This window comes from Dicentrarchus labrax, unplaced genomic scaffold (assembly GCF_905237075.1).
Source record: "Dicentrarchus labrax unplaced genomic scaffold, dlabrax2021, whole genome shotgun sequence".
NCBI classification, from domain to species: domain Eukaryota; kingdom Metazoa; phylum Chordata; class Actinopteri; family Moronidae; genus Dicentrarchus; species Dicentrarchus labrax.
The window spans coordinates 36,312,370-36,325,024 of NW_026136719.1; the positions used below are offsets into that span (position 1 = coordinate 36,312,370).

Here is a 12,655-nt window from a genome sequence, read left to right on the forward strand (position 1 = left end):
TTCTACAAATATTTCATTTTATTGTACTTGTACACAATTTTTTGCACAAAACATTGTAATAACACTTTTACTAATTTTACTGAGCAGCATCACAACAACCCATTCAGACACCTCAACACTGAGCATGTGCAGACAAAGGGACATTAAAAAGAGACAGGAAATCAATGCTAATGCTAAATTACAAACAGCTTTAACACTGCAGCATCTTTGTTCTTGTGTGCAAACACCGACACACCTAGTGTTCAAACAGAAGGTTGAAATATAGACACAGTGAGGAAGAACTCCATATGAAGAGCCACCTGAGCAGTGATTGACAGCCTCTCATCCTGATAAAAACCACGTAGAACTAGTTCACTTAAGAAAAATCACTAAAAAGTAACATGAATGACACATTTCATTCCAAAAACTGGTGTTGTACCTCATATTGTAACTGAACGTGTGTAGATTATTGTGAAAGAGAAACCAGATAAACTTCAGCTGTGTCATGTTGGGAAACCATCTGAAGCAACAGCTCCTGTGAAATATTAAACCATCACCTCAGCTGGAGGCCGAGCTCCAACGGATGGACATTTTTAGTAAGTTTAGATGGATAATGGCAGAGATCATTAGAACTATGTTACAAAGACAACAGTCATCATTTGTCTTTAATGGTGGCAACACATCTATACATGAACTTAAGAGCAGCTTCTGTTAACCTCACAGCTGCTGTTTGGTTTGAGGGGGACACAGTGACGTCTCTGGGGTCTCACTCTCATTCTAACAGACATGTATCCATAGAAACGTATCACAAATATTAAAATCAGCAACAGACAATGTGTGAATGCTTGTTTCCATCCAGCAGCAGTATGTGAGCTGGTTCATCAGATAAACAATAGGTGGCGCCAATTCTCCAGTTGGGAAACCAGAAGAAGGGACTACAGCCATTTTTAATTATACAGTCTATTCTCACACTAAACTAATCTCTCTGGGTCGCTTTGTGAGACACTGCGACAGACATTTTAAAGATCTATTAATGAAGAAAATACTGTGAAGTGATAATGAAAGTGATTCTGAGTTGCTGTAGAGTAGAGGTAGAGGTGGCCACAGGTATCCTCTTCAACAATAACAAAGTCCAGGTGACATATTTAAAGTAGATGAGTTTACAGTGATGTGCAACAGGACAACAGGACATTTAAAAAAAACCCACACCAACCACAAACGTGGTTCCTGTTCAGTAGTACGGTCCGGTATTCTCGTATCCTGCGTAACTCGGCCAATCGGGGAAGATACCGTGTGAACAGGTGGGGCTGCCGTATCGGTCAAAATGAATCCCAAAGTCGGACTGGCGGCTGCAGGCGTCCCGGTGGCTCCTCTTCCTGGAGGACCAGACGATGCTGTAGTTCTCCCCATGGTTGCTGTCCCAGTACTCGCATCCACCCACCTCGTAGCAGACGGCGAACTCGACGCACTCGTGCGGCCCCAGCTCATCAGGTAGAGACACGTTGAAGGAGAACGTGTCGCTGTACGAGCTGGGATACGTGTCCTTCATGTACACACAGTCTACATCTGTGTGGCTCTTCCAGGTGTCAAAGGTCACCCGCAGCTTCACAGACTTCTCAAAGGACACATTCTTGACCTTGATGGTTCCTGCTAAGGCCTTCTCCTTCAACACGCAGTGCTCCAGACAGACGTAGTTCCTCTCCAGGCTCTGACGGAAGCACAGGTAGTCCGAGGACGGCTGAGTGAAGTCCAGCACCAGCTGGTCCTCCTCAGCTGTCAGAGAGAGAGCCGAGTTGAGCATCTCCTGGATGTTCAGAGGAATATCGATGGGATCGTTGAACTCAGAGAAGATCTTCACTTTGGTTAGAGACAGGCCTTTATCATCAGCAAACGTCACACGCTTCTTGGATTTCCTGGAGGATCTTCCATCCTCGGGCTCAGTCTGATCGATGCAGCGAGGGTGCTGGAACCTCAGGCAGGAGTTCAGAGCAGGTCTTCGAGTTTTGGGAGACGTCCTGTAGACAAACTCCTCTTTGGACAGGTACAGAGGTAACGCCATGTCAATCGGCATGGTGAGCTCGGGAGGAAACGCGCTCAGTGCACTGAAAGAGAGAGGAGACATATGATGGACTGTGGACAGACTGAGTCTGATCTACTATAGACACATTTCATATGAGGGTTTTAAAAAATATAATTATTATTCTATTATTATTATTCTTCCTGCTCATCTCCTCAACCAACTCCTAATAATGGATGGAAACATCATTCTTTTATTTCACCCCCGATTTCCTCTAAATTTGGTTAAAATCTTCGACACATTTAGATGGAACACTGTCGTATTATATGTTACATCACATTATATTATATTATATCATTATATCATAATATATATTATATTATATCATAATATAATTTTAATATATTATAATGCGATATAATATATTATATTATAATATAATACCAGTGCACATACACTGAGAATGTAGTTTACAGTGAAGTAGGAGGAGGTCCGGCCCACTGAAGGTTGGCCTATAAGAAAACTTACACAATATGAATATGTACAGTGAGTCTATATCTGTGTGGAGAAAACTCACTTAGATTATTAGGATTAAAGTTTACATTGTTATTATTATTTATATTATTATTGATCCCAGCATATACTGACAGAGCTTCACTCTCTGATCAACAGCCTCGTCCTGTATCAGAAACCAATCAGCTGATCGCTAAATCAATAAACAGTGAATCTGTCAGAAAGAAGAATATTAATATATAAATAATACAGAATACAGAGAATGGATCAATATATCAGGAAAACTCATCTCTGATCAATATTCACAGGAAATAATCAAACTGCAGTTATTGAGTTCACTGTTTGGGGTTATTGATCAGTTGATCAGCTGCTGTTATTGATACTGATCAATATCAAATATTCAGAACATACAGAGAGTTCTTGCATTCAGGAACCAGCCTCTATCTGCCCAGTACTGTATCTGGATCTGGATCTGGATCAGTACTGTATCTGGATCTGGATCTGGACAATCAGTATTGCACGTATCTGTATCTGGATCTGGATCAGTATGATCTGGATCTGGATCAGGATCAGTACTGTATCTGGATCTGGATCTGGATCAGTACTGTATCTGGATCTGGATCTGGATCAGGATCAGTATTGCATCTGTATCTGTATCTGGATCTGGATCAGTACTGTATCTGGATCTGGATCTGGATCAGGATCAGTACTGTATCTGGATCTGGATCAGGATCAGTACTGTATCTGGATCTGGATCAGTACTGTATCTGGATCTGGATCAGGATCAGTACTGTATCTGGATCTGGATCTGGATCAGTACTGTATCTGGATCTGGATCTGGATCTGGATCAGGATCAGTATTGCATCTGTATCTGTATCTGGATCTGGATCAGTACTGTATCTGGATCTGGATCTGGATCAGGATCAGTACTGTATCTGGATCTGGATCTGGATCAGTACTGTATCTGGATCTGGATCTGGATCAGGATCAGTACTGTATCTGGATCTGGATCTGGATCAGTACTGTATCTGGATCTGGATCAGGATCAGTACTGTATCTGGATCTGGATGATCAGTACGTATCTGGATCGGATCTGGATATAGTACGTATCTGGATCTGGATCTGGATCAGTACTGTATCTGGATCGGATCAGTACTGATCTGGATCTGGATCAGTACTGTATCTGGATCTGGATCAGTACTGTATCTGGATCTGGATCAGGATCAGTACTGTATCTGGATCTGGATCTGGATCAGTACTGTATCTGGATCTGGATCTGGATCAGTACTGTATCTGGATCTGGATCAGGATCAGTACTGTATCTGGATCTGGATCAGGATCAGTACTGTATCTGGATCTGGATCTGGATCAGGATCAGTATTGCATCGTATCTGTATCTGGATCTGGATCAGTACTGTATCTGGATCAGGATCAGGATCAGTACTGTATCTGGATCTGGATCAGGATCAGTACTGTATCTGGATCTGGATCAGGATCAGTACTGTATCTGGATCTGGATCAGGATCAGTACTGTATCTGGATCTGGATCTGGATCAGTACTGTATCTGGATCTGGATCAGTACTGTATCTGGATCTGGATCAGTACTGTATCTGGATCTGGATCAGTACTGTATCTGGATCTGGATCTGGATCAGTACTGTATCTGGATCTGGATCAGTACTGTATCTGGATCTGGATCAGTACACTGTCAGTGTCTCCCAGCTGTCCCACTCTTCCTGCAGTAATGCGGAAGTTTGGGAGTTTGGTTTGAGGCTCAGCAGAAACCGAAAACACCCCCTCTGCGCGTCTCGACTAGCAGCTGCTCACAGGTAGACCCGCACAGGTAGACCCGCACAGGTAGACCAGAGCACGGACTTTACCTGGAACTCTTCCGGACAACCATCTGTCGGGCTCTGCTTTGAGGTGACTCGGGCAGCCTGTCTGCAGTGGGTCGGAACCGGGTCTCTGTGGAACCAGGTCTCTGTGGAGTCCAGACGTCCTCTCCCTCCCTCTCTCTCTCCCTCTCTCCCTCCTCACACTCTCAACGTGTTGCATATTTCTCTCGTGGCTCAAATCCCACACAGGGTTCACGTGAACAGTGGCAGGCAGCCAATCAGAGAGCGCGGCGGCGGAGTGATCGACGCAGAGTGCAGCGTCACCTTGGCCGCAGGACCTCTGCTGACAGCCGGTATGGAAGCTCCTTCAGGCCAAAACTGCTCATTCTGACCTCAATGTAATCCATTACAGTTACAGAAAATACAACTGAATTTATCAACAAAGAATCCTATAAAGTCTGATTGTTATAAATAATATAAATACAGATTAAATAGGAAATAATCAAATCTCTGTTTTTAATGGAACTTTCTGCAGTTATTGAGTTTGTTGTTTTTAATATATGATAATGTGATTGTTCACTTTCTTTATTGACTTTATCCAATGACATGATCAGTAAACAGTTTTCAGCTTTATGATCACATTTCATTTGCTCTACTTCTTTTTTGAATTAATTTGATTTATTTAACTTTTTAAACACTTTATTGTTTTTTAATTACATGTTCACATTAAAATTGTATTACTTTATTTGCTATTAATAATCCTATTTTTATTTTTATATAATAGGTATCAAAGGTTGCTTACTTACATTAGGAGATTTTTATTTTTTGTATTGCAAATTGTCTGAAATAATTCGATAATGCCTTATTTGAATATTTAAATTTCTTCTCATTTGTACTTTCAGTCACACTGAACACATTGAACACTTTACGTAATGCAGAAACCTTCTTTAATGAATGAAAACAGGGACATAGATACAGAGTAGGAGGGTGAGGTGGTCCTCTAAAGGTGGTCTAATGTCCTCTGGAGGACTGCTGCCTCTCCATGTGTAGTGAGCAGCCGACCTCAGAGGCCCAGAGGTCACTGAGACATTTATAGACAAGCAGCAGGACTCTGACACCCTGAAGCCGGTGAAGAGACCTGAGAACTGCTGTGATGTGTTCAGGGACTTTCTGACTGAGCAGAAGTTGCAGCATTAAAGTGCAGCAGTACATAAAAAGTTCATTTTGGCCTCTGTCGACCCTGCGGTAACAAAGTTACGAAACTGATGGCTGAGGCTCATCATGTAAATGTTTGTTCAGGGAACCTGAGCGAAGATCAGGTTTATGATAAGTTATGAGGTCTCTGATAAGGACCCTGTCCCTGACTGCACCGCCATACACCGGGCTCTTTCCTCATCAGCGTGACTGAAACAGCGGCAGTGAAACATTAATCTCAGGTCGATCACAACCGCACACTCTGAGCTCTCTGAACGTCCTGAAACAGGCCAAACATTAAATACAGAATGTGATATGGGCTGCACACTTACTCAAAGTAACAAGCTGCAGTTGTTTGATGAAGGTCAATGTGCACTCTTAAAAAAAATCAGTAAAATATATTTCGGGCCCGCGGGAGCTGCAAGCGGACACTGCTATAATACAGATATTCAGGTTTAAATTTACTGAAGAGTGTGTCTGTTATTATTTGATTTTTCTTATTTTAATCAGAATTTTAAAAGTAAACTGTCACTAATTTTACATCATTTTAGAATTGTATCAACAGTATTAAACTTGAATTTAACAGTTTAATATATTAAACAAACAGTAAATATCTGTGATTAAATTATAGATTTGCAAATGTATTAAAATTAAATTTTCTCTAAATAAGCAGTAGTTTTATGAGCATTTACAGTCTATTTTCTTTCTAAAATTCTAAAAAAACAAAGAATCTGTAAAATTAATGGGAAAACTTTTACTTTTACAGTGCTTGTGACAGCAGCATTATGATGAAGTAGTGCAGCTCTGCAGAGAAGTCCTGACCTACAAATGTTTGTTCGGTACTACAGACCCCAACAGATAATGAGATTATCAGGATCCATCATGTTGTTTTTCGTAAAAGGGAAAACTGTGATGCAACAACCATCAAATCATTCTGTAATATCTGTTAAAATATCTGCAATATGATGTTTTGACCACATGGTGCAGCCCTAATGTAAATCTTTATTTCTACAATAGATAATACATAATACAATATTATTAGTATTAATATTCATAACATATGAAAATATGATTACAAGATGTAACAACACATTTATGTAATAACTCCACGAAACATAATACATAATTTCTTTAAGTAATACCATCCATTTTATTTTAGACACCTGAATAAGTAATATATTTTATTGTTATTAAAAAAAGATTATATTTTTATTAAACTAAAAAAATTAAAACTTTATTATTATAGTATTTGATAGTGATACATTCATTACAGTAATCTATATAAAAACAAAATCATTGACCAATTAATGACTAACAACTATATTTTAAGGAAAAGCTGAATTTTTTCAGTTTGAGGTGAAAACACAAAATCTGACAAAATCAAAATGTTTGGTTTCACATATTGATCAATAAGTTTATTTTATTCTAAAAGACAAATAAGTTTGATATTAATTTGACTTGTTAAGTCTTTACACTGGATCAGTGTTTAATCCAAAGGTACCAAGTATCTGATATAAATGACTCCTTGTAGTTTCTGTGTTTAGTCGTTAGTCACTAGAGGTTCTTCAGTTCATACAAAATAAGCTAAATTGATTTGAAATAAGCAAAATCCTTAATCACAAAATTACAAAGCCTCTTAGGCGACCTGGAAGTGGTTTGACTCTTGGGTTTTACCCTAAAGTGCTTTTTTTTTTACATTCAAAAGGCTTCTATGGGGAACTTAAAGTGTTTGTCTCATTTATTTTCAACCCCAAAGTCCCCAAAACCAAAAGTTATGTTTGTAATGTAATTGTTTGTTATACTTCTCTTTATATCTTTATATCTGTAATAATGTCTGTAATATAAAATGCTGTATAAATAAAGGCATTTTTATTGGCATGGTTTAACAATTTTTCACTATAAAATCTATTTTATAATCTATCTGTTGTACAGTGTAAGAAAAATGAAGATGGCAAAATTAAGAAACCTTTGTAAAAAATAAGCAAAATCCTTAAAAAGTAATGAATGTAGAGTAATAATAATTATTAATATTTTGTTATACTTAAACAAAAAAAATATCTTTACATTTTAACAGCAATCAATAAATGAAAAATTCTGAATAAAAAGAAAAACAATCTGACTAAAATAAGCAAAACTCTTAATCACAAAATTATGCAATCTTTGTACAATTTGGGGTCGTTAATGTATTTCAGAAGACTCTTAATATAATCAATAATCTTTTTCTATATTTGTTAAAATGAAGAAAATGCGTCTGTTGCAGGCCTTTAATGAGCATAGCCAATCGTTGGCTTCGGTCTGAATGAACTGATTGGAAATGATGCACCAGGCGGGAACTGTTTGTTAATGTGTTTTCGGGGAATGGCTTTGGAGGGAGGCCTGAAGTTGTTACTTTCACAATCAAGCCACCCCTTACAAGGGTGTCTAATGTTTTCTAACCTTTGTTTGGTTTACTGTAGAAACATGGCGGACTCCGCCAGAAGAGGACCCGCTCCCTCTGTAGATAAAAACGTCTCATTCTAAAGTAACAAAAACTTTATACAAAATAAGCTAAATCTGTAATTACGAAAGGAAGCATTATTTACAAAAGCAGGCACAAGTTGTGTAAAATAAGCAAAATCCATAATTGTAGAAAACAAGAAAATGGTTTAATTACTAAAATGAGCAAATCCTTTATCTCAAAATTAAGTAACGTTTGTACAAAATAAGCAAAACCCTGAATTACTTAACACTGGACAAAAAGGAAAGATCATATCATATAAAAATAAATGTAAAATCTGTTAATGATCCACATCGGACAAATACCGACCATTTCCAAACGTATCACCACCTCTGATCCGTTGCAAATTAAAAAAATTATCACAAAATTAAGTGAAATGCATGAAAAATAAGCTAAATTATTCATCAAAAAATCAGGCAAAATTCCTGTTTTTACTGTACAAAAATAATAATAATTCTTGATTTCAAAACTAATGAATTTTCTAGAACTCATTTGAATTATTCTGATTATTTTCTGTCCTGCTGTCGAACCATCTATGATACAAAACATTTTCAAAGTCCTGGAGGAGGAAATCTTCATAACAAAAAAAACATGTCAACCACAAGGGGGCGCTAAAGTAAAGTAATAAACTTAATATCTCAATATACCTGCTAATGAAACTATATATCTGTGAGGTGTTTTTAAAGATATACGTCTTCAGCAGCAACAAACAGGAAGTCAGAAAGTATTGAGAGACGGACTAACATGTGGTTAGTTTTGGTCTTTTCATGCTCAGACTAATAAAAATATAATGAGTATAAAAATGTAAAATCGTGGACTGAGCTGATGGTTGTGTGAGCTGTGAATCCATGTGGATGTGAGAGGAGCTCCTTGGAGGTCCTACTCTGCTCCCTGAGCTCCTTCCTCTTCAGTCGGACCTCCTCCAGCTGCAGGAACACCTGGGTTATAATCATCCAGCTCAATGTTCTCCTGTCTGCCCGGCTTCTGCCCCCTGCTGGCCTGGAGGGACATGACAGCATGAGTCCCTTGTTCAGTTCAATAAACAGACAGAGTGCTTCATTTCAGTCAGTCCTCTAAACAACAGACAGTGTCAGTACCTTACAGCAGACATAGAGGGCGATGGTCACCACCAGCAGAGTCAGCAGCATGACGACCACTCTGATGAACTGATGATGAACTGTTGGATCTGATCAAACACAAGGACAGTCATCACATCACACAATCTGTGAATTAGTTTGTACTTGAAAATAAAAGTTACCGATGTCCACAATGCAAGAGAAGACTACAAGTGTTGTCAGGTTGCAGTTTCCACAGTGTGAAATGTTATTAAGAGATGGCAGTTTAGGGGAACTGTGGAGGTCAAGATTAGATCTGGAAAACCAAATATCATTGACAATCTGTGGGTGGATCTGAAAAGAGCTGTGCATGCAAGATCCCCAAAGGGTAAAGAAACTAAAAGCCTCTTTAAAGGAATTATGTGGAAAAATCCCCAACACAAGAACTTCTAGCTGCTACAGAAAGTGTTTGCTCTGATATCTGCAGTTACTCAGTACTGACAATGTAGGGCGCACCATGATACAATGATGGTTTTATTATTGTATTTTTGTTCACGCCCATAGTGAGATAGTGAGTATAAGACAACATTTGGTTTCCAGGATAACCCTGGTTCTCTGAGCACCTCTGAGTAAGGTGTCTGAGCACACCGCCCTTCTTGCCTCTGTTAGGTGGAGGAACTGGACTATAAAATGGTGATTTGGGGCTGAGGGCTGTTACGACAGATGTGTCAGAAGGTGTTTCTCACAGTCACATACATCAGTCAGTTCTCAGAGAAGTGATCCTGGTAACCAAACACGCTCGGTGCCACAGTTCTATAAGTGTGGTTGCTATATGATGTGTGTAACACAACGAGAGCAGTCACAGTGTCACTCAGACAACAACATGCATGGACTCTGTTGTAGTGTTGCTTTCGTCGTCAACAAACCTTTATCACATGACGGAAACGAGACGAGACGCAACGTAAATGGTGGTCATGTGACGAAAACTATAATCAAATATATAATGCAATATTGTTGACGAATCCTGACTAAATGTGGTTTGCAAAATAAAAACTCTGCTAAAATATCTCTTCATTTTCGTTGACCAAAACGAGATGAGACAAAATGTTATAACGTTATTTCGTCTCGCTATTATTATTATTTTGAAATATTTCTGTTTCCTGAGTGTGCAGACACAGGCGGCATCACTTCCTCAATCCCCACTCGCGGCATTATTTAATGCAGCTGCGGTGGGTTAACGTTAGTCACAGACACACATTTTATTTGCACTTTTTTATTATGTTATTGTAGCTCGAGCATTCAAGCACCTTGTTTCTCTTTAAGTTAAACTTGGATGTAATGTCAATTCTTTCTGGCATTGTCATTTGAAGCTATTTTATTTATTTATTTATTTAATTTAAATTTATATGTGTGTACTTCTTACATATTACATGTCAAATAAATATGTTGTAAATTCAAATCAGAGCGTCTTCCGTGTCTGGAATTTTATGTATTCTTGAGTCTATAAGGTAACAATAATATAACAATAAGATAACCTTGTTTGACTTGTGAAATGGGTGACTTAAAGAAAATGTTGGTTTTGTCTATACTATACTAGGTACTTGTACTATATTAACTGGGTTAAATAGAATTGCATTACTAAAAAGAGACTAAAATGTCATCAGTTTTCATCGACTAAAACTAGACTAAAACAGTCATGGATAATTCTGACTAAAATAAGACTAAAATGCTCAGACTTTTAGTCGACTGAAACTTGACTAGACTAAAAAGAGTATAAACGTGACTAAAACTAATAAAAACTAAAATGACAGTTTGACACAAAGACTAGACTAAAACTAAAATTAAAACAGGCTGCCAGAAACAACACTACTCTGTTGTCAGCAAGCTGCATGTAAACAGTCAGTGAGACAGTTTCTCTGCTTCAGCTTACCTGAGACAGTGAGAGACAGCAGACGGCTCTCAGATAAGAAGTTGTGAAAAAAAACATAGACGTGATAAACACAGCTGTAGTTTCCTTGGTGGGCGGGCTCTGCAGCAGGAAACAGGAAGTGGGCAGAGTGACGGACAGCCGGCTGGGTGTAGTTGTGTGCTGTGTTGGAGGAGGTGAAGGTGAGCTGGAAGGAGCCTCCTGAGTACTGTGGCTGGATGAAGCAGCTGATGGTGAAGGTGGAGCCCCTGAGGACCCAAACCCCTGCTGCTGGGCCTGGGAGACCCCGTCCATGGAGGAGGTCACAGAGATGTTGGGCTGAACCAGCTGATCTGTAATCACAGAGAGAGTGATGACAGACAGTGTGATGTCAGTGGACTGACATCAGTAAGAAAACATGGAGCAGACTGCACATACATTGTGTACATTATGTGACTGATGGGATTACCTGAACAGGTGAGATTCAGAATGGTGGAAGAGGACTCTGCTCTTACACAGTCCCTCAGAGAAGATCCAGAGAGAGCACAGTCAGACCTGATCCACCACACAGGTCTGTCTGAGGACTCCTTTTTCTCTCGTACAGAAACAGTCCAGTTCTCTGCAGGCAACAACTGATTCCTTCGGGGTCCAGTGGGAGAAACGGTCATCCACTGGTCTCCATTCTCCCAGATGTTTCACCTCCAGTGTTCCTGCACAGCGACTGTCTCCTCCCACCAACCTGACAGACTCAGGCTCTGAACAGAAACAAGAGAGTCATCAGTAAAAGAATAAAGTGAGTTTCATCAGAACAGAAATGAACCAATCAGAGCTGCAGCTCCTCTTCTACCTGAGCAGGTGAGTCCAACAGCTTTTCCAGGTGAGCAGGTGTTTCTAGCTGAGCCTGAGCTTCTACAGTCCAGGAGAGCAGACTCATGGCCTCCACACTGGAACTCTTTGGTCCACATTGGAGCCTCCACTTCTCCATAGAGCGCCCCCTGGAGGACTGAAGGAGCCCCACAGCCGAGCTCCCTACAGACCACCTCTGCCTCCTGCTGGTCAAAGTCAGCTTCACACACTGAGAGCCACCACTGGTTAGACTGGTCAGACTTCACCTCCAGTCTGCCTGAGCACAGACTAGTCCCATCCACCAGCCTGACAGAGTCTGGGCAGATAATAGAAGATAAAGTAGAGAGAGATAAAAGACAGCAGACACAAAATAAAAAGGTGTCATCAAACAACAATTCAGTGATACAAACTGGACTCAGAACAATTCCAACAGAATTTCATCATTAACAACAGAACACATCTTTATAACAGCACAGACTGCAGCAATGTTCCCATCAAATTTACAGTGAATGCACATCAGTGTACCAGGGCAGAGCCCAGGAGGCAAACTGGCATCTCTACAGGTGTGTGTGTGTGTGTGTGTCACACTTCCAGCACACAGTTTTAGTCTGTTTGCAGCTAATAGAGCCCTATTGTGAACCAGAACTGCTGAGTTCTCTGTTAGAAATGTTCAGTCTGGGTCTTCAGATGCTAACCTGCATATGTTGGACAATTGGCATAATTAGCATTAATAGTCAGCTATACAGACAATATAGGGGTTATTGAAGATGCTGAAAGAACAAAATGGCCGTTTAAACAGGAAGTGGCCATAT

At 39.6% G+C, this 12,655-nt stretch overlaps 1 protein-coding gene across 1 annotated transcript; it reads right to left on the minus strand.

Annotated features, from left to right (window-relative positions):
• On the minus strand, nt 1-4,559 carry ppp1r3b (protein phosphatase 1, regulatory subunit 3B). Its single transcript, XM_051378601.1, has 2 exons — nt 4,391-4,559; nt 1-2,081 (listed from the first exon to the last, which is right to left on the minus strand). The coding sequence occupies exons 1-2, from the start codon at nt 4,411-4,413 to the stop codon at nt 1,211-1,213; spliced, it is 894 nt and encodes a 297-aa protein (XP_051234561.1). The 5' UTR covers nt 4,414-4,559; the 3' UTR covers nt 1-1,210.
• Between the last annotated feature and the right edge of the window lie 8,096 nt (nt 4,560-12,655).

Bases quoted from the DNA above. Each gene is read 5' to 3' on its own strand.
- ppp1r3b (XM_051378601.1), bottom strand. From the start codon at position 4,413: ATGGTTGTCCGGAAGAGTTCCAG. The intron at 2,082-4,390 runs GTAAAGTCCGTG...TCTCTCTTTCAG, and splicing joins GTTGTCCGGAAGAGTTCCAG to TGCACTGAGCGCGTTTCCTC.